The sequence below is a fragment of the Halichoerus grypus genome, chromosome 12 (genome assembly GCF_964656455.1).
Source record: "Halichoerus grypus chromosome 12, mHalGry1.hap1.1, whole genome shotgun sequence".
In the NCBI taxonomy this organism is placed as follows: domain Eukaryota; kingdom Metazoa; phylum Chordata; class Mammalia; order Carnivora; family Phocidae; genus Halichoerus; species Halichoerus grypus.
The window spans coordinates 94,963,923-94,985,501 of record NC_135723.1 but is presented as its reverse complement, the minus strand read 5'-3'; the positions used below and the strand labels follow the sequence as shown (position 1 = coordinate 94,985,501).

General features: G+C 49.9%; 1 protein-coding gene across 1 annotated transcript in view; it reads right to left on the bottom strand.

Moving 5' to 3' along the window:
• Positions 1 to 17,751, bottom strand: part of CLCN1 (chloride voltage-gated channel 1) — a 33,370-nt gene extending 15,619 nt beyond the window's left edge. The window contains exons 1-12 of the mRNA XM_078059673.1: positions 17,629 to 17,751; positions 14,302 to 14,422; positions 13,749 to 13,880; positions 13,049 to 13,177; positions 12,668 to 12,801; positions 11,433 to 11,510; positions 10,337 to 10,415; positions 6,339 to 6,464; positions 5,962 to 6,046; positions 5,665 to 5,766; positions 5,281 to 5,365; positions 4,885 to 5,034 (exon numbers count right to left, since the gene is read on the bottom strand). Of these exons, the coding sequence (XP_077915799.1) occupies positions 4,885 to 5,034; positions 5,281 to 5,365; positions 5,665 to 5,766; positions 5,962 to 6,046; positions 6,339 to 6,464; positions 10,337 to 10,415; positions 11,433 to 11,510; positions 12,668 to 12,801; positions 13,049 to 13,177; positions 13,749 to 13,880; positions 14,302 to 14,422; positions 17,629 to 17,712 (1,305 nt within the window). The 5' untranslated portion in view covers positions 17,713 to 17,751. The remainder of the gene's footprint in view (positions 1 to 4,884; positions 5,035 to 5,280; positions 5,366 to 5,664; positions 5,767 to 5,961; positions 6,047 to 6,338; positions 6,465 to 10,336; positions 10,416 to 11,432; positions 11,511 to 12,667; positions 12,802 to 13,048; positions 13,178 to 13,748; positions 13,881 to 14,301; positions 14,423 to 17,628) is intronic.
• Between the last annotated feature and the right edge of the window lie 3,828 nt (positions 17,752 to 21,579).

The following is a 21,579-nucleotide window of genomic DNA, read 5'->3' as shown; positions in this document are numbered from 1 at the left end:
GCATCAGGACACCCTCTCAACTCTGCCCAATATACTCCACTCCCTCCCCACTTCCAACCCTCCCTCTTGCCTCAAGAGTCACAGAAACCCTGGGATAGCTAATCCTTCTGGAAGCCATCTTGTCTGCACCCCTCCTCCAGAACCAAAAACGTGGAGTACTCTCGCTCAGGCTAAAGACCACCAAAAACAATACTATAAGAAAGTTCCTCCTGATGATCGTTTCTACTTGGAATGACTATATTTGCCCCAGGCAATCTAGAACAAGGAGTGGAGCCCCTGACAACACCTGTCACTGCTCCAGAAGGGTCCTAGCCTATACTATACCCTCTTAGCCCAAAAAGGTCACCTCAGCAGAACAGCCTGAAGCTTTTGAAGCTGGAGGATATCTTTTCCTGGTCAGATTGTGTTTCTGAGAAAGAGCCCAGCTCTAAGTGGCAGACATCTTAGAGTTTTAGTGACTTCCTATGTGAGTAATTTAATGATATGGTCATCTACAAACCCACTTATATGGAAACCTCACAAGGGAACCTGGAGTGAAGACTGTCCTGCCTGAGTCATTTCCTTTAGCATCACGTCACATTAAACAGAGGTTCAGAAGATCAGATCTATCCTAGCCATACCGGAAGGGCACACTGAGAAAGCTAGCCAGTGTAACAGAAAAGATCTCAAAGGCCAACTCTGTCAGGTAGTATTCCAACAGAAACCAGGACAATTTTAGCAAAAGCAACATGTACGTTCTGTGGCAAAGAATGTGGAAGAACTGAGAAATAGAGTGGAGAAAGGAGTATTGGTTGAACTTTTGAAATATCTGTAAAAGAAATAAAAATATGAGACACAACATGTAAATTTAGAAACAGGTTTATATGGCACTTCCAAAATAAGTAAGCCAATCTTACAAAAGGATCTCAAACTCATGTGGTGAAAGATGGTAGCAGCTAAATCAGAACAAATTGAAATATTTGTAATTGAAAATCTGTACCAAGTGCATTGTAAGCAAATGAGAAATACATTTTTTACTATTCTGAACCTTAGAAAGATTCCCTTGAGCCGGGGCTGATGTCAAGAGGCCATGACAAAGTCTTCATCCCAAAAGCTCTGAGATGAGACAAAATGTATACTTCTTCATGTCAGAATATGACCATGTAGAACAGCTAAGAACTGCAAAGTCAAATGTACATATGAAGAGAATATAGACGAGAAAGCCTGGAGTATAGGGCAACTGTGTGTCTTGTTTTCTCTGCCTGCTCTCAGCCCTGGAGTGGTGCTCATCAACGCAGGTAGGATGTAGGCAGGTCACGGGGGAGGGAAGGAGGGAGGAAGGAAAGAAAGAAGAGAGCCTGGTCAAATAGTGTCCATACAACACAGAAAAGGCTTCTCAGAGCTACTATTTGCTGAAACACCCAACAGAAATGCTTGTTGGGTAATTTGTTGAAACTGCAGATGACTAGACACCACGTCAGTCTACGTGGACACGGAGTTCTGGGCACTTGTAACTTACTTAACTTTTGCAAATGATTGTGACATAACAATTGGAGACCCTTTGAACTATTCTGTACCATCTCTTTGGAATAAGCACATGAAAGCCGTAATGGATTCTGTAGGCTTGGGTTAATCTGAAAGCTCCAGTAATACAGATTATAGGTGGCTGATAGGTCTGATTTCAGAGGATGAATTCTGGATTATCCCCCAAGATATGTGGAAGAACAGATGAGGACCAGAGGGCACTGAAGTGATCGACTCCTAAGGACAAAGAATGATATGAGGCTAGCAAACTTTTTGAGCTATTAGCACACGAAAGGAAAGATCCAGAAGCAATGTAAATAATGTAGAACACAAATAACTCCCAAGAATTTCAACACCCAATTCTAGAGAACTGGGAGACTAGAGCCCATCATGACAGATGCCACTTCATTTAGACCCTTGACAAGAAGGAGCGTTACGGAGAATTCTACAGAGCCTTCACGCTATGCTGATCAGTGATACTAGATAATAACATTAGGCTTATTAAAAAGCAAAACTGAGAAGTCGTCATTTTATTCATACCCACTGAGCAGCTGCTGACTTACAACATGATGATACTTTCCATGTCTTAAGATTGAGGAAGATGGAAGTTCCCTTCATCAATAGCTGAGAACCTTATCTGCCTGTGCGGACACCACCAGAAACCCACACAGGCTAAACTTCAACCCAGACTGTGGAAAAATAGTTCTAGTCACTTTCATATTCTAATTTGGCTATGTAGCCTATTACCTACACTTAGGAATAAATAAAGGGATGGATGCGTATGCCCAGTAACAGAAAAGTGAAAATGCTGGAGGCAGTGATAATCAGACAATATCACGGATTTATAGCAATGAGTGGTGTTACATTTATAAATATTATGGAATGGCATAGGCCTGATGCAAACTGTGGGGCTTGAAATACAGCCCAGGAAATATGTGAGTTTCTTCCCCTGTTATGCTTATGATGTAAACATTATCAAGGATGTGATTCAGGGAGAAATTAATAATAGCAACATATAGTTGAGTCCTGCTATATAATCCAAGTAGGCTTCTCAGGATAAACTTTAATCTGTGAAGTCAAATCCAGCTATATACTTGGGAATCTGGGGAGGTGAGGTGAGGTGTAGGGGAAGTGTTGAAAAATACACAGTATTTTGTTTCTATAAAACTTTGCAAGAGCTTGACATTTTAAAAGTATGTATGATCCCAGAGTTACCATATAGTTCAGTCTAGAGGAACATCAGGAAAACACAATCATTATCCTTGAACAATAAATTCTGAGATGCTATCAAAGCTTGGACTTGGTTACTTACAGGAAGCTAGGATCTATAAGTTAGAGAAGAGGAACTCTGTATTGAAAGTCCAAGAGTCAATTCCCCAACAAGGCACTGAGAACTTATTTACGATGAAAATATCAAATCTTTTGAAGAAGACATAAAAAAGACCTAATTAATAAAGTAGGCGTACAAAATATGGAAGCTGCCGACCCATTGAATGCACACGGAGTGGAATGGGAAAGAACATGCAGGTATCCAGCTTTTAGAAACCCAGAGCAAATCCTGAGACGGTAAGTCACAGAGTTGGAACCCGATGTGTCAAGCACCTGGTGTTTTTAATCACAGGATCCTTGACAAGTACATTAAAGGAACAGCCAAAAACAAAGACATCTTTTTCGGGGCACCTGGGTGGCTCAGTCGTTTAGCGTCTGCCTTCGGCTCAGGTCATGGTCCCAGGGTCCGGGGATCGAGCCCTGCATCGGGCTCCCTGCTCCGCGGGAAGCCTACTTCTCCCTCTCCCACTCCCCCTGCTTGTGTTCCCTCTCTCGCTATGTCTCTGTCTGTCAAATAAATAAATAAAATCTTAAAAAAAAAAAAAAAAAGACAACTTTTTCAACCATAAGCATGAGATTTGCCAAAGTTCAACTATCAAATATTATCTATTTGGCACACGGTAGGTATGTAATAACATTTATGGAATAAATGAACCCATAACAGCTATCATATTATAAATATAACTTAGTGACTCATATCCTGGGAAAATATAGATTCACAAAATGTATCATGAATAAGTGAATAGCAAGGTATTCAAAAGCATGAAAGTTCAGTGTGGACAGACTTTTGAATGAGAACCCTAATATACAGAGGAAAATGTTGGATCATTCAGGCAAGACATACCATTCGTAATAACGCAGTCACTGAAAAAGAAAAAAAAAGGAGGGGGGAAGCAGCAATTGTAATAGATGTCACAACTCGGGGTGGTAGAAAAAAAAAGTCTTTGTATAAAGCAGTGACTGAGAAGCCAATGAAGACGTGGTCCTTGATGGACAGACATGGAAGAGGCCAGCTTTGGCCTCCTAATTGAAATGAGGAGAAAATGACTTGAGAGTGGCAAAATCCTCATGGCCTCACCACCAAAAGAGGGAATAATAACATGTACAATAATTACTTATAGGGTGGGGCGCCTGGGTGGCTCAGTCGTTAGGCGTCTGCCTTCGGCTCAGGTCATGATCCTAGGGTCCTGGGATCGAGCCCCACATCGGGCTCCTTGCTCAGCGGGAGGCCTGCTTCTCCCTCTCCCACTCCCCCTGCTTGTGTTCCCTCTCTCGCTGTATCTCTCTCTGTCAAATAAATAAGTAAAATCTTTAAAAAAAAAAAAATTACTTATAGGGGCGCCTGGGTGGCCCAGTTGGTTAAACGTCTGATTCTTGGTTTTGCCTCAGGTCATGATCTCAGGGTCGTGGGATCAAGCCCCATGTCAGGCTCCATGCTCCCCAGGTAGTCTGCTTAAGATTCTCTCTCTCCTTCTCCCTCTCCCTGTCCCTGAGCTCATGCACACATGCTTTCTCTCTCTAAATAAATAAAGCCTTAAAAAATTATAGTCACTAATAAAATTGAGTTAAATATTTAATCTCTTTGGCAGTTCTAGAAAAGAGATTACCCACTAGGTGGGGAAAAATGGATATGCAAATCATCTAAAGATGGATAATTGGATACAGGAGAATGAAGTACCTAATTATCTAATATGTGGGGGGGATTTGGTTAATTTAAGTCAGATGTTTACACAGTTATCTGTATTGCTCAGCCCTGTCTCGTCCTCATTTACTAGGCTGCTGTGATGTCTTAATCATTTAGCAAGTGGAACCTTTAGCAGGCTTATGGTAATTATGGCAACATTGCTAAGTTGACATGAAGGGAGCAATTAACCCAGATATTGGCTCACTTCTATAGGTGAGCAACTTACCCAGGCTATGGTTTCATAGCTATTTCTCTTTAGGTTGGACAAAGTCCCGATGAAGTTGTACCCTCTCCTACCCTATGCAAACTGTGTGTTCCAGGTTGAAAACAGACAGAAGCTTAAGGGGTCAGGAGTGCACGAGGAGTACCTTCATGATAAAGAAGAGGAAGATGATGATGACCACGTTGACCTGTGGGTGGATCCACACGGCCGACCGGCCCAGGCTTTCAGGGTCACCCACATGCTTTACCCATGTGTTGTTGTCAAACAGGGTACTGATGGCTTCGCGAGGCATCAACTGTGAGGGGAGGAAGCAGAAGGCGGCAGGTCTCCAAGGAGGTCGGGTACTAGGGCTTTGTACAGAACTGCTCTACCAGTCTCATTGTTCAAGGGGCTCTCTTGCTCTTCTCTCGGGGAGAGGTTCTACCCTCCGGCTTAAAAGTGCTCAGAAGCCTGAGGGATGTCTGCGCTGTGGCCCGGCCCTGGCTGAGTCCCTGTCATGTGCTCAGTGACCCGACCGCCCCCCAGACTCCTTGGAGCTGACCTCTCCAGCCATGAATTGACCCATTCCTGGCGGAAAGGTGAATGAGGCGATGACAAAGGTGACTATTCCAGGATACAGCAGGCGGCTGAGAAAGAAACAGATCGGAACCCCGCAAGTTAGCCCCGTGGACGCCACACTGAGCTGGGAGCTGGGCCCCGGGAGCCCGCTGCAGCCTCAGCTCTTTAAACACAGAACGTTCTTGCCACCAACGCGCAACCTTTGAGGGGCAGACCACGCCGCTCGCTCCCTACGGAGTATCCGGGCGTCTGTATTTCACCGCAAGCCACCTAAAGGCAAGGACGGCCTTTGACAAAGATTAAAAGGGAGGGGCTCGCGGAGAGAGCAGAAAGGACCCGGGTGGGACACAGAAGGGCAGTGACTCACTGCTTCGCCAGAAACCGGCTGAGGGCCTTGTTCTTTCGGACACCGAGCATGACTTGGCGATGCAGGTACACAAATACCGCTCCCAGGAAGCCACAGCAAATCCTGAGGGCGGGAGTTGTACAGCCATGGACCCCTCCTCCGGCCCTGCCCGCGGCGGGACGAACAGCAGGCGGCCGCCCTCCCTTTCCGCCCTCCCGCCGGCAGCGATTCACACTTATCCACTTGGGCCCCACCTTCTTCCAGCTGGGCCCTTCCGCCGAAGCCGCACCCCGCCCCCGAGCAGCCGACCCCACTGACCCGATGATGGCGAAGGCCGGGAGCTCCTGCAGGTCAAAGGGGAAATCCATTCGGAAATTGGTTCTGAACAGAGCAGTGATGGTGACTGTGGGGTGGAAGGGCCAGGCATCACGGTGGGAGCGCCACAGAAACCCGGGGGGAAGCGGAAGCCATCAGCCGCGGGTCAGCTCCTTCCTCCCTCCTGGGCCGCCGGCTCTTCTTCCACTGAGCTCCCAGGGTTTATGCTTGAACACTGCCCTCCTACACCATGACTTAGATCTTTGCCCTATATCCTTGGGCCCTCTTCCCAAATAACGCCATCCATTCCTTTTCTAAACTGCCCCAAGGAGCTTCCCTGCACGCCCCGGTTCCAGCCTCCACCCCCGGCCGCCCGTTACCCGCATCCTTGTTCCACACGGCCAGCACGCGGAAAACGAAGGCGCTGAACGTGGCCGCAAAGAAACCTCGCCAGTAGTTCCGCACCGCAAAGTAGGTAGAGGTGACCTCGATGCTGAACAGCACTCCTGCGGGGGCGCGGAGGTGGTCAGGTGCAGACAAAAGCCAGAGGCTCCCCCCCCCACACTCCCCCCTGCGGGCCTGAGGTGCTTTTGCTGAGACCCGGATCACGAGGGACGCAGTAGTGGGAAGTAACGGTCTCCTGGAACCTCAGGCTCTAACCCATACAGTTGCTCCTGCTGGCAACTGTTCGCAGGCTAGGGATGTGGTCCAACAAGATGCAGAGAGGAGCGGCGGGGATTGGGGGTGTGGGGTGGTCCTCAACCCCCCACCTAATACCATGCCTGGTACGTCATCAGGGCTTAGTGTCTGTTCTGTGGATGAACAGGAGAGGACGAGAAGGAAAGAGAACAGAACAGGTGAAATTTCAGAAAACGGACCAAGGGTCGGGGGAATTGGGGGCAGGGAGAGCTACCAGCCACCCGTTCTTCCCCTGCTCCTCAAATCACAACAGGTGAGGCAGCTGCGTCCTTGGGCTAAAAGGACGATTTGACACAGTGGGGAAGCAGGTGGAGCAAGTCTCTCTCCTTTTCCTGACTAGTAATAAAACCAAAGTCAGCTTTGATTTGTTGGGGTGTAAGCTATCCAGCTTATGAATATTTTACAACCATTTTTTGAAACCCTAGGCTAGATTTTCTTTCCTACGAGGTGGTTCTGGGATGCTTTCCCTAGCAGTCTGTCACCGTATCCTCAGGAATGAGAACTGATTTTAATATTAGTCTGAGCCAAACAGAAAATGTGCTGCTAAAAGCAAACAAAGCCTTACAAACACAAACAGCTTTTGGAAACTCTCTGGTCTCTGAGGTTCTGCAGTATGGCTCTTTCCTGCCACCCTGGATATTCTCTGTTCCCCCACTCGGGCTCCTTTGCCTCTGCCCAGGCCAGGGCCTTGTCCTTTGAGACCTGATCTTGCTACCCAGACACACTTTCTCAATTCCATTTATGCCCATGGCTTCAACTGCCACCTCCATGCTACTGGGTAGCAAAGCGATCTTTTCGGCTCGGTTCCTGAACTTCAGACTCACCAATCCAGCGGCCTATTTGGTATCACTTGGACATGCCACAGGAACTTCAAACTCAACATATCTAAAGTAAAATTGGGGGTGCCTGGGTGGCTCAGTCGGTTAAGCATCTGACTCTTGACTCTTGGTTTCAGCTCAGGTCATGATCTCATGGGTGGAGGGCTGGAGCTCAGCACTCAGCAGGGAGTTCTGCTTGAAGATTCTCTCTCTGCCCCTTCACCCCCCCCCCACTCTCCCACTCTGCTTTCTCCAAAATAAATAAATCTTTTTTAAAAAAAATAAAGTAAAATTGATCAACTCCTCCAGACCTTTCACTTCCTATATTCCTTGTCGTGCTTACTAGCACTGCTGTCCATCCAGTTTTCTTTGAAATAAACTTTGGGAGCTGGCCCCAATTCCTCTTCCTCTCTCATCCTCTATAACCTTGCATAAAATCAACCTCCAGGTCCTGTCAATTTGACTTCCTATCACCTTTATGTAGCATCCTCTTCTCTCTCTCTCCTCTGCCTCCATCCAGTTCCATCTCTCATCATCTAGCATCAGGGCTATGACAATAGTCTTGTTGTTAATCTTGGATGAATCCTGTTAATCCACAGGCCAGTTTTATTCCACACACATTTGCCAAAGGGATTGGACAAATGTGCACAGTCATGCCACTTTCTTGGTCAGAATTCTTCTATGGCTCCCCTTCACCCATGATAGCATTTCCCAAAGTCCACCTATGATACACTGAGTCTCATGAGAAGTTCCTTGCAAAAGGGATTCTGTGGGAAATGCTGTATTTGAGCCACAGTTTGCATATTCACGATGCCTGCCAGGATATCCAACATTCTGATCACTTTTCCAGTTTAAAAAAACTATCTGTTTAACATAGTATTTTCTGACTTTTTGACCTTGGGACCCTTTTCATATGTTACATCTATTAACACCATGGAGAACTATGCTCTGCAAAACACATTTGGACAAAGTCTAGCCTGGAGAACAGAACCTACATTCTTGTGCGTGGCCGCTGAGGACCTTCATGATGCAGCCCCATTTCCCTGTGCAGACGCATTCCAGTTCCCCTGCATCCTCTAGCAATTCTCTCCTCTACTGTGATTAGAGCCCCAGTCCTCACAGTCTTCCTTGCACTTTGCTCAAGAGGCCCTGGAGACACTGAGCAGGCTGTGAGGATCGGTTTGTCTGCCCGGCCACCCCTTCAGCTGCGAGTGCCCGGGAACACAGGATCCAGCACAGCATCCAGAGGGCAGATGATGGAAGCAAAAGGGTGTTTGTCATTTTAGCAGAATGTTGAAGCAGATTTCTTTCATCAGTGTAAGGAATTAAGAGTTGGCTATATAGTAAATAAATTGCCTTACTAATTTTTTTCTTTCAGGATTATTCTATGATCATAAAAAAAAAAAAGAAAGAAAAACAATCACATAAAGCTACCTGCCAGGACATTTATTACTTGTACTCAATATAAACATCCTGAAAATAACATCTAAATTTTTCAGTCCTGAACCTTTCCTCGCATCAAGAGGCATGTTTTATCTATAACTCTCTTATCTTTCCTATGTTCTACACTGGACCAAGAGAAACCTTCCTTGTTCATCCTAGAAATTCCAGTTTTATACAAAAAAAAAAAAAAAATACAGATTCTCTTCATTTTAAAAGAATCTGGCTGATTAAAAACAAAAATTTAAAAAGTCTACCTGTCTAAAAATGTTTTTTCGATCTTCTGAATTTGTAAGGTGAAAAGAGTAAGTAAAGGTGAAAGTGGGTATAAATGTAAGCGTGTAACGTCTAACGTGTACAGAAACTCAAACACACACCTCACTTGTGGGGACTAGTGACTTCAACGACAAGAGCTGAGGCCAGAAGGCAGATGGGATGCTAGCTGATATGATCTCCTTGAACTGTGTGCGCTGACGCCACATCAGGACAAGTGAGCGGGATGCACTTCCATTCACTCTGAACGCTTATCCCTACGTCATTCCTGAGCCAAGTCATGTTAGCTACCTGAACACTCCTCTATGAAGGCACTGATGACATTCTCATAATTGAAAAGATACCTCTCGTAGCAGGTGTGTTTAAGAAGCATAGGCTTTACCTGCAATTTCGTTTCCCCAGCTGTCAACTTGATGTCCTTTTTATCACCAATGAATGATCCATGTAATCCCCCCCCCCGTGTTAATCCCGTTACAGCTCACACTGAGTTGTAAATAAACAGGTACAACTGCTTTCTCTGCCCCGACCCATTTGTTAGTGTTCCAGGACAAAGGTAACAGTCTGAGAATCCACCCTTTGCCTTCCATGTGCAGAAAGAGCTAACCTCAGGTTTGAGTTACTGTCAGGGAGCTATGGGGCTCTAAGTCCCATCCGCAGCCCTCGTGAAAGCTGACCATGAGTCCAAGTAAGGCCCACCTACACCCCCGTGTCCTGGTAACATGCACAAATGAAAGTTTTCCCTTGGAGAACAAACTACGGAGAGTCTCCTGGTAGAAGATATAGTAGTAAGTGGAGGGCAAACATGTCCAACAATATCGACAGGCTTTATTTAAGACAAGGAGGGGAACAGGGAGGCTGCCTGGGTTTTCATTCCTGTCTCTTCCACTCGCTCGAGTCCCTTGCCCTCTCTGTAATCAGTCCTCTCCTCCCTCTCCTCCGCACCATGGGTCTCATACAGCTTTTAGCAGGAATGAATGTAGAGAGATGCTTAGAACATCACTTGCACATAGTAAATGCTCAGTAAAAGTTTGTTATTCTTGTCATACTTTCGTTTTAACGGGTAATATCGCACTTGGGGATGCTGACAAAACCTGGCCGGGGAGCCAGCCCGGGCAGTGGACTGATGTAGGAGGGGGTCAATCACTTGCCTCCAAGTGGCGTCCCAAAGCAGCAGCCGACTCCTACGGCGCAGCCCACCGTCAGCATGTCAGTGTAATAGTATGGCTGCTACTAGGGGACAGACAGACAGACAGACAGATGGCAGGGGCGGGGAAGGGGGGCAGAGAGGAACGGAGAACAAGCAAGGGTGGGGAATAAGGCGGAAGGAGAGGCTTAAGTCACAGGGAATCAGAGTGGCCTCCTCTCCCCCAGTGATTCCCAGGCCAAGAGACACTCGGTTAGTTTGCAAACAGGAAGTGACCTCATAGCGCAAGGCCAAACATAGAAAATGAAATAAAGATAAATATGTGGAAGGTATGTTAGCCACTAAGTGATCATCAGAGAGGGGCTGGAGATGGGGATGCCCCGGGCACAAAGTGTTAGTGGCAAGAGAAACAGAAAGGACTTCAGACCAACGGTACCAATAAAGCCTGCATAAAACAGCCACCAGCCGCCAAGGAACACATAGCCCTCTGGTAGAAAAGTACGTGCACCTGCAGACCAGGGGCTGGGATCCGGGTCGCTCCTTGAATGCCCACCCACTAGTCCCTTTGGCGAGCATCCTGTCCACTGCAAAGCCTAGGCAGCCACTCCAACCCCCTTTCAAGTCGTGCTCGGGGAACAGGGGTAGGGAGGAGGTGGGACTTGCCTCCAATAGGGGCTGCAAAGCAGCATCCCACGCCCACCGCGCAGGCCGACACCAGGAGATCAAGCTGCCCAGACACGGTCTGCAACAGAGAAGCACGCAGGACGAGGAGGGTAGAGGGCTGGGGCAGGCAGCAGTGCTCATGAGGGGTGGGGTCTGGGCTAGGAAGACAAGGGGACAGGGGTAGGCAGGGGGCAGCAGAGGAACTGGCCAGGGTGCAGGCCCGGAGCAGGGGCGCAGGTCAAGAAGGGAGGGGCATCCTGGACAGAGGCTGCAGTGTGTGGCTGGGGTAGGCGGGTCGGGGATGTGTGTGGAGGATAAGGGAGCGTGGGTTAGCGCAGTGCCCCACGTCAGCATCACAGCCAGCCCAGCGCCAAGGCAGCCCTCCCGACGCCCTGAACACACACAGCCCCTCCCTCATCTTACTTCCTCAACCTTACCTCATAGACCCCACAGAACATCGACATAAACCTGCTGAGGACAGCGGCACAGATGCTGGCGATGTGGACAAAGGGGCCCTGGGAGAGAGAAGGAGGGGACGGGTCAGGGGCCGGGGCCCAGATGGGAGGCTGTGTGGCATTCCGCGGACAAGCCTGATGGCTCTGGGCACTGAGCTAGGGCCCGAAATACAGCCGTGAGCAGCACAGAGGGTGTGCCCTCGGGAACTGCAGCCCGAGAGGAAGGGAGGGGGCGGACCAGCCTTTCAGCGACGCTCCGGGAGGAGAAGATGGGGGAGCGGGAGGGGAGGAGGGGGCAGGACAGACGAGGGTGCGATGGGGGGCTAGAGAAGGCGCGCTGGCGTCACAACTGACTAGTGTCTCCACTGAAATGAGGTTGTGAGCCGCGTGCGTGTCAGAAGGAAGAATGTTCTGGGCTGAGGGAACAGCAAGTGCGGCAGCCCTGGGACAGGAACCGCTTGTGTGGTTGAGGGGTGGGAAGAGCTTGTCACCCAAACACAGTGAACGGGGGGCAGCTTGGGAGGACCGGAGACCAGACCGAGAGAAGCCAGATCAGCACAGGTCTCCCAGGCCCCGGGAAGAAGCTGGGATTTTATTTTAAGAAGACTGGGAAGCCATCGGTAGTTCCGAAGCAGATGTCAGCGAGTACTGATTGCATTTTGAAAAGACTGGCTGCCACGCGGATGCCGACTGTCGGGACGCAAGAATGCACAGGAGCGGAACCTTGGAAAAAGCACAGCCCCTCTCTGGGTCTGGGCTTCTGCATATTAAAACAAGGAAATTGGTCTGGAGTGTCTCCATGGTAGTGGTCCTCAACTGGGGGAGATTCTCCACGCCCCCCCCCCCCCGGCGCCGGGGACCTTTGCCAGTGTCTGGAGATACTCTGATTGTCAAAACTGGGGGGCACTACTGGCATCTAGGGAGTAGAGGCCAGGGGTGCTGCTAAACCTCCCGCAATGCACAGGACAGCCCCTCGGAACCAAGAATTACCCAGCCCAAAATGTCCACAGTGCCCAGGCTGGGAGACTCTGCTCTAAGTCCCTACCAGCTCAGATGCGTCTGTCATTCTGCCTCAGGACTAGGGCCTCCCTGAGTATTGATTTCCCCTCCCTCGCGCCCCCTGGCACTGGCTCTCCCCGCGCGCCGGCCCCCACGTCTGCTGCGAGAGCTCCCTCTGGGCTCAGTGCTGCCCTCTGCTGGAGCATCGGTGGACCTACCTCCTTCCCTACAGGAATGCCACTGCCCAGCCCCGCAGTCAGGGCCACAACCTTGGCCACAAAGGCCTTGAGGGTGAGATATTCCTTCAGGATGACCCCACGGAGTATTGTTTTCATTTCAGGGATTCCAGAGCCTACAACGGTCAAAGAATGATCATGTGCAACTTCCAGCTAGAGGTTCAAAGGGAGATGAACGCCCAGACAGTGGACATGGCGATGGGGGTGGGTGGGGGGGAGAGGCAGTGGTAGGGGGATGATGGCAGAGCAGGGGAGAGGGCCGTCAGTAGGGCTGGGAGAGGGAGGAAGTGGACTGGAAAGGTCTGCAGGCCAATGAGATTGTGCTGACCGCATGACATGGGGAGGAGGGGGCGCAATTCTCACCAACAGCCTGGGGAGAGATGAGGTGGCAGAAGAGGGCACTGAAGAGGATGAGAGTTAGTGGGAAGGTGACCCAGACCAGGTACTGCAAAGGCAGGTTGGGCTGCATCTGGTAATAGGTCCACTTGTAGGCTGCAGAGACACGGGCCCGGGCTCAGTCCCAGGGTGGCAGGGATGTCACCGCTCCCCCACGGCCGCAGCACACCGGTGTGCCGCGAGCGTCCTCATGCTCCGGCAATCCCGTTTGACCTCATGAGATAGTACTGTTCTCATTGCGCATGGGGGAACCTGAGTTGTGAGCGGTGACGTGACCTGTTCAAGTTCCCACCTCCTGTAGGGGGGGGGGGGGTCCGCGGCCATGCTGCCAAGCCCACTTGCGCAGGCACATTGTTAGGGGCTGTGCTGGTTTGCCCAGAACTGAGGGGTGCCTGGCACTCAGGGTGGTCAGTGCTCAAACCAGAAAAGTCCTGGGAAAATGGGGGATGAGCTGGTCACCCGATTAGAGGGGCACTGTCAGCTTGGGTGGTAGCAGGTGAAGGGGCAGGAGAAAGGGCTCTGGGTCCAGGTTTGGTCTTGTCCTGGGCCAGATCTCCTCTGGGCAACACCCCCCTCCCAAAACACACCCAACTGGTCCTAGGTAGGAACTCGAGAAACAGCCACCGTGCAGGGAGAGGCTGAGCGTGAAGGGCCACGGTAAACCTACCCTGAAGGCTTTTGGCACTGACATAATCCATGCTCCAGCTAACCAGAGCCATAAGCAGTCCCAGGAGCACCAGAAAGATCCAGTCTTCTCCTAATTTTCTTCTCACCACATGTCCCAGGCGGTGCACACAGCCTGGGAAGAGGGAAGGGCAAAGAAGGGCAGCTATCCCGTCACTACTCTGGGCTCTGACTGAGGACTGGAGCCGAGGACTGGGGGGGGGGGGGGGGGTCTTGCTCTATGGCTCATTCACCAAGCTTCTTTCCACCTCTCTGCTGGCTCCTGCCCCGCCCCTTCCGAAGGCGCCCCAGTCCAATTCCCCATGGGATACTTGAATGCCTTCTAAAACTCTTGTTTCCTGGGGGTGGGTGGGAGGGAGGGAGAGTCGGGAACAAGGCAAAGTGGGAGCAGACAGGGAGAGATGCATTTCCTTGTTGCTTGGAGGAGGACTTCCGTGTGGATGTGGGGAGGGTGGAGGGCGGGCACATCCCAGTTATTCTCCTAGACTCTGCACCTCCTTCCATTCCAGATGCCTTTAGCCCTGAGGCCCCATCACCTTGACATTTAGAATAGTGATCCTCATCCTTGCTGTCCACGCTCTCACTGGAGCCCGTCTTCTTGGGCATCCCTGGGTCCTGCTCCTTGTCTGAGAATTGCTGTTTGTAATGGCCATAAATCTGGACACAGAGAGAATGGGAAACGTCTGTTTTGCTGGAGGTAAAAGGGATAGACAAGAGGGAAGCACATAGACCCACATGGAAAACAGCTTTTTAAAGTCTGAAGTAGTGACACAGAACTCTGCTAAGACTGGACATTAGCGTCAAATAGGTGTTTTGTATGTGGCTCAGCTTACAGTGCTTCAGCCTCTGCCTTAACTATCCCAGCCACCCCCTTCTCCGCACTGGCCTCCCTCTTAGGAATCCTGACGTGGACCCGTGAGGACAGACGAGCAGGTGACTCTTGGTTTCTCCGTCTTGGTGTGTGTGGCCTTTCTTGAGGCCCCTCAGATGCTCTGTCAAGCTCAGAGAAAGCCCATCCACCTCGCCTCCCTGTGCTCCCGTACCCCAACAGGAACCAGTCCCGGTAAGCGAATTCCCAGAGCAGGATAACTAGGCGCTCACAGAGTGTGGAGAGGGCAGAGCGGCACCCCTCCCATCAGGTAGCCCTCTGCTCTCAGCGTGTGCAGAGCACGCGTGTTTGGGGCAGGGGGAACAAGGGCTCTCACTGCTTTCCTTCTGCCCTCCCCCCACTGCACTGGCTCCGTCGTCCGGGGCCAGGGTCAGGCCAGGCCGTGTTGCTGGTTCTGGGAGAGCCTGGGTAGGAGAGATCTGATTTCACAATATGAGCAGCAGAGTTTACGCCCCAGTTCTGGATAGGCGCACACTAACTGCCCGGCTCACGGCTGTTTCATCTTCTGGGGTGAGGTTAGTGACCGAGGGAAACAGTGTGTCCCTCCCTGCCCCACCTGGCCCCCGAGAGCAGACACGACCCATGCAGCTTAGGGCACCTCCTCCCACCTGCCATCTCAGTTGCCTCTGGCCCCAGGCAGGTGGAAGTAAGGGAGGGGGGACTCCAAACCAAACCCTGGCTGGGAAACACCTAAAAGAGCCAAAAGAGGGCTAAGCAGGGCATCAGAGTAGGGCGGGGGGAGGGGAGGGAAACCCAAGTCTGAAGGGGAGGCTGTGTCTGGGATTCATGAACAAAAACACCGGTGTATGGAGTGGGGAGGCTGGGCATGGGAAGGACAGCTGAAACAATGTCCACAAAATACTGATAATTGTTGAAGTTGGGTAAGGGGTGCTTGGGGATTCATTACACGGGTCTATTTTTAAGTTTGACATTTTCCGTAATAAAAATTAAAGAGAGAAAAACTTAAGTCCAAACCCCTCTTCTTTGCTTTCAGGCCAACTCTACTTCCGAAATTAATTTACCATTCCTTTCCAACACGAAGCTCCATGCTAGTCTGCCTGGTTTCCTGTCACCAGAAAGTGCCTTTTCCTTGTTTTCACTCTCCCCACCCGGGTAGGTAGGTCAGTGAACACGGGTGAGAGGAGCCCCCTCGTCCCGGGCCATGAGCAGGGGTCTTTCTGTCCAATCCCATCCATTGTTCCAAGGCCAGGGCAGGCTCCAGCTTCCCTAGGAAGCGCCCCCCCACTCCTTCCACTCACCATCCCAGCCTCCCCTGACTGTCCCCACCCCCTACTGAATCCCCAGGGTTGCCTCATGTTGGAGACTGACTAGGACTGAGGCGTGAATCCTATAGATTCTTGACCTGCAATGCTGCCACTCCTCAGTTCCCCGCCCTGTCTAGATCCCCCATCTAATCACTCCCGGACCCATCTTTAGCTAAAACACTTTTTAAAGTCTGGCTTCCCAGTCCTGACAGGATCCATCCTGTGACACTCCGCAATCACATTTCCTCACTGACCCTCACCTCCATGTCTATCCATGACAACCTCAGCAGCCTTCCTTTGCTTGTGCCCCCCATTTCCCCTTTCTAGATGTCTGCAACCCACCACTTCCCACTCCTGAGGGGGGTTATCCCTGGATGCCCCCAAAGAGCTCCCAATCCCCTGTTGCTGGGAGCGTACACCTCTACCTTCCCTGGGGCCTACCACTTAATAGGTTCCTTCTTGATCAACCTTCCCCCCCCAGAAGTTTGATTGCATTTCTTCTGCTCATTTGGACCCCGGTGTATCTTTGATCACTCATATGCAATTTAGTTTGCTCTACTTATCCCAGCACCTTTCTTCTGCTTTCTGCAGAAGTGTTTCTTTTTGTGTGTTCTACTGAGGGTCAGGAGGGAGAAATCTGGTGGGGTCTGCACAGGGGTGAGGGTGTAAGAGACAGCTTGCACACACAGAGGTGTGAGCTCCCACACAAATCACTCCATGCAGGTTATGTAAGCACGAGCTAGTCAAGCATGTGTCGCTGTACCGTGCCCCCCGAGGATTCGGTGTTCTCTTAGTCAGGGTTATATAAAACTGCATGGGTCTCTCTGTAAGTGCATGCTTAGCTGAGCTCAGCCCTTTGAAGGATTTTCATATTTTGAACACATTACCATGTACTTTTTTAAGTTAAAAGGTTAATACTTCTGCCTCTTTTCACCTAATTCCTAATTTCCCCCAATCCATCACACAACTATCTCCTTGATTCCACACACGCACGCCCACCCCACTTAGGACTTTACCTGCGTGGGGCGGGTGTTGGCCCGGGGGCCGGCATCCCTCCGGAGCCTGTGCTGAAGGGCCCCATTCTCGGAGGGCAGTCCGTAGCTGGTGCAGTGTTCAAAGGGCATATACTGGTACTGGGGAGCACTACCCCACCAGTTTTGTTCGCCCCCACGCCGCAGGGACCCAGCTGGCTCCATGTTCCCCTCCTGGGCCAGGCCTTGGCCTGCTTGCCCCCGTCCTCCCCCCAGTACAGCTCCTTAAGCCTGTCCTCTTGCCTGTCCCCAAGGCGTCTGGGGCAGCATGCCCACCCCCAGCTATTTATAGCCATCTCTCTGTCACATGACCCCCCCCCCCCACTGCCACATCTGATCTGCTTGGGGTCGAAGCAGGTGTGAGAGCAGTGCGGGGGAGGGGTTGAGAGGAGAACCTGAGGGACAGCCCCACAGGGAATTCCCTCAATAGGGCCAGCAGCACTGTCCCCTCCATAGTCACAAGGAGGCTTCCAGCCCCAAGCCACCGGGCCCTCTATAAATATCGCTCAGACGAGGATGGAAAGCGGCTCAGCATGCTCTTTTGGCCAAGGCTGTGTGCTCCCAGGGAGTGCCGGATCTGCCCCCAAGTGTCCTGCCCTCTCTTCAAGCGTGGAGAGGTGAAGGGTGGGCGCTGGATGGACTGAATCTAAGGTCTGGGAACACTGGTGGGTAACTCACCGGAGAGAGTAACTGGTGCCTCTCTGCCATCTTTTCCTGTTGGGTTGCTCCCAGCTCGATATCTTCCCAAGATTGAGTCCTCATCTGTTGGACCAGCTTTCCCGACCCATCTGATTTTCAGTTTTCTCCTCCAGCTCTGCTATTTCTATCTGCCAGAGGCTGCTAATAATGCTTTGGTGTCATCCCTTTGACCCCACCCTTATTACCCACTGGGTGTGGGAAACGGGTAAGAGCCTTGGGTTCTGGCCTTTCTCCCACTTCCCAGACAACTATGTCAATCACACCAGAAGCCTGGACTCTCAGGGAGGGACTGAGCTTCTATTTAGACTGTTGAGCACCTGCCTAGGTCTATCAGGGCAGGTTAGATAACAGGGGAGAAGGGGAAGTGGGCCAGGGGTATGGGGGAGGCCGGAGGTGGAGGGAAGGGAATAAGTTTATCTCATCACGAGCCCCACAAACATAAGATGACGGGGAAGTCCTCTGCTATTCTTCCCTTTCAGATCAATAAATAACTTTTGGCCAAGGCTGAACGACTCTATCTGGTGTCAGTTGTTTTTTTTTTTTTTAACTGATTTTCCTAGGACATTCCTTCCTCTGTGAACTCTTCACCTTAGAAGAAAAGTTACAAACATGAGCCAATGTGTAGTTTAGAATCTGTCGCCAAGTAGGGTCTGCCCCAGGATATTCCAAGTTCAGGGATGGCAGAATAAGGAGACCAATCATCTGGTCTATAATTAAATCTTGATCTCAGCTCATCGAAACTGTCCAAAGCAGGTGAGATGGATGACATTAAAAGCAGGTTGTCTGGTGCACCAGGCTGGCTCATCTGATGGAGCATCTGACTCTTGATCTCGGGGTTATAAATTCGGGTTCCATATTGGGTATAGAGATTACTTAGATAAATCTTTTTTTTAAAAATAAAAGCGTGTTTTCTAACATAAATCCTATAGCTTGAAGGCCTATAATCCATCAGCAACGATTAAAAATATATGACGGTTTGAGGGACCGAAAGCTGTGACATTCACCTTCTCTGCAGGCAGAACATGAGAGATCTAAGGATTAGGTGTAAGATGAGAGGAATACTTTCTTAATAAGGAGAGTACAGTGCCAAAGTGAAAGTAGATTCTTTGGGGGGCTTTGGAAACAGAAAGACTGTCACCTGTTTGTGGAGTATGGCTCTCCCGAAGGTTGCTAGTTTCTATAGGGACTCAATAATCCCTAGAACACAGTTACTATTTCTTTACTATTCCTTAGAAAATCAGGACATGGTTACGGATTCCAAGATTTGAAGACAGAGATCAGTGGGACTGGGAAAATCCTCATTCCACCAAACCAAGTAGAAATGCCAGTTGCAATTCTAAAAACCAGATTCTAAAATTGGGAGGGTCAAGGAAATGTACAGCTGCTGGTGCTAGCAAGGATCTGTGAGCAATCATTTTGAGTTTGACATCAGAAATAGTTAAAATCTCATGGGCTACCATCCTCCAAGAGAACAAGAAAATAAAATGTAAACTATGACCACCCCCCCACCCAACAACCCATAGGTACCGTGCTTAGGGTCTTAGTTGGAAGATGGGTTTCTGGGGAGTTCTGTGAAAAGCTCCAAAATCTGGAAACAAATTTGTAAGCATGCACGCATTCTATAAGGTACGTATACTGTGTAAGGTAGGTACTCTTCTGAGGTTTTCAATAGATTTTCTTGAGGTCCATGATACTAAAAAGTAAAACCTATAGGCTTCTGGAATTGCTATTTGAAGGAAGGTTGTCAAAAACGACCATACAGCACACATGTGCAGGGGATAGTGTGTGTTGAAGTATAGGTGGGTGTGAACAAGCCAGCCCCTTGGCATCCCACCAATTTGAGCATGAACTTTCTGGGTTACACCCTTGTTTTCAGACCTCTTCAAATCTGGCCCCCCAGCCCACTGGATGACACACCATTACACTCTTTTAAGGGCTTCCGGCCGTCACTTTCCCTCTGCACATCCAGCCTAGCACCGATTCCACGACTACCTACTTTCTAGTTTCACCTAGGCAACTGTGACCCTCTTCACCCCACACTTTCTCTCTAGATGTACTCACTGGTAGTCATTTCTCCTCTACTCCCCATTGGACCCTGCCCCCCAGATCTTGACAAATCCTTGGTCCCTTCCAAGGCCTACAGAAGGCCTTCCTGATAGCGCTGGACAGGTCTCTCTCCCTTCTGGTTTTTCAAACATGATACACTTCTGCCTATTCTCTACCTAACCGACACAAAGATGGAATAGCCTTTGGTCTCAGGCTCATTCTCCCAGTTTAGTGGGAAATATCCTTTTTTCCCAAAAAAGTGAGGGAAGAAAAAAAATTTCACGCTAGGAAGTCCCAGAAGCAATACTGTCAGGGAGGAGCATATACTCAAGCTAACATTTTGTTTCACATCCTGACCTCGGTTTCTACAGAAAGGCAGTAACTTAGGGGGTTACGATAATAAAAGAATGCATGCAAAAAACTTTACCAGTGTTAAGCACTGAGTATGAATGCCTGATACCGAACTGAAGCTCAGTGTGCCCAAGTTAACGATTCTCAAGCTTCTGTAAGCCGCTCACACCTGCTAACACTGTGTCATTTGTCTACCACGCATATTTAATCCTCCCGGGGACCCTTTAAGGGAGAAACAATTTTCCTCCTTCTTAGCTAGGGAAACTGAGGTTCCATGAGGTCAGGTACCTTAGCCAAGCTCTCCAGTATCTCAAAAGGCTGAGCCAGCATTCAGAATGTATTTAATTCTAGAGTTCATGGCCTTAAAGCTACATTTCTAACTTTTTTGTGTATTTGAAGTCTTTGAGCCTCATTTCCCTCTTCTGAAAAAAAAACAACCACCAGGAAAATGACTAGCTCGCGGGCCCACAGGGAGGGCTGACTGGGAAGGGGCAAGTGCTCCCTCGGCTGTGGCCATCATTACCACGTTCCTCCTCCGACCAGACACCTGCCCTGCCCGCCCCTCGAATCACGGCTCTGCTCTCTTGGCCGGCGTTTCCTCTTCCCTCTTACAGGAAGCAGGAGGGAGGAGAGCAGCAGAGAAGGGCAGCCCCCAGCTCAGGGAGGGGGATAATTTTAGCAGAGAATCCCTGCCAGCGGTAGCAGGGGGGAAGGGAAGAGAGCTATGAAATTCAACCTGATACTCTCATTCAAGGGCGGGGTGGGTAGGACACACAATCCAGGTCAGAAACCAGCGCCTCGCTCTGTAATTCCCAAACATACCACACCTCCAGAAAGCTTGCCTATCCTGGAAATGGGCACTTTGCTTACTCCCACGGCTCCAGTAGTATCTTAACCTCTTCGAGACTTTGCATCTCTCCCTCCCCTGAGGACAGCCCCTGCTTTCTCCTGCAGCCAAGCAGCGTCAGCAGGCTTTTCACGCCTTGCCTGTGTTCTTCAGCCAATTCTCCTCCCGCCACTTGCTGATATGCTTCAGCTCAACTTAATCTCTTTTTGTCTTCCTCCTCCTCCGTATCTCCCAACCACTTTCCCCCAGGTCCCACCGATGCTTCCTATACCAAGATGTTCTACAGAATTTCCCATCTCTTGCTAAGCCTCCATGGCCCACGTGCACTTGCACATTCGCCTCTCCAGGCACACACTTTGGACATACTGCACCCCAAGAATTTCCCAACCTACAGAGCCCACTGCTTAGATCTCTTTCATGCTGCTCTGAGTTCTCTTACAGTCCATGTCCACTCTAGAAAACCTTAAATCCAACTTGGGACCATGTAGATTCTATAATCCTCACCATCCTCCAATTCCAGCCCAATCTCTTTCTCCAGCCTCCATCCCCTAATTTACATAATCCAGAACCAACACTGCTTGCTAATGACTCTTAGATCTCCTCTGACTTGAGAAATCCCAGTATGCCAGCTATATTTTGGGGAGTTACCTGTGACCACGACATCTGAGATGGGCCCCCACCTTTAT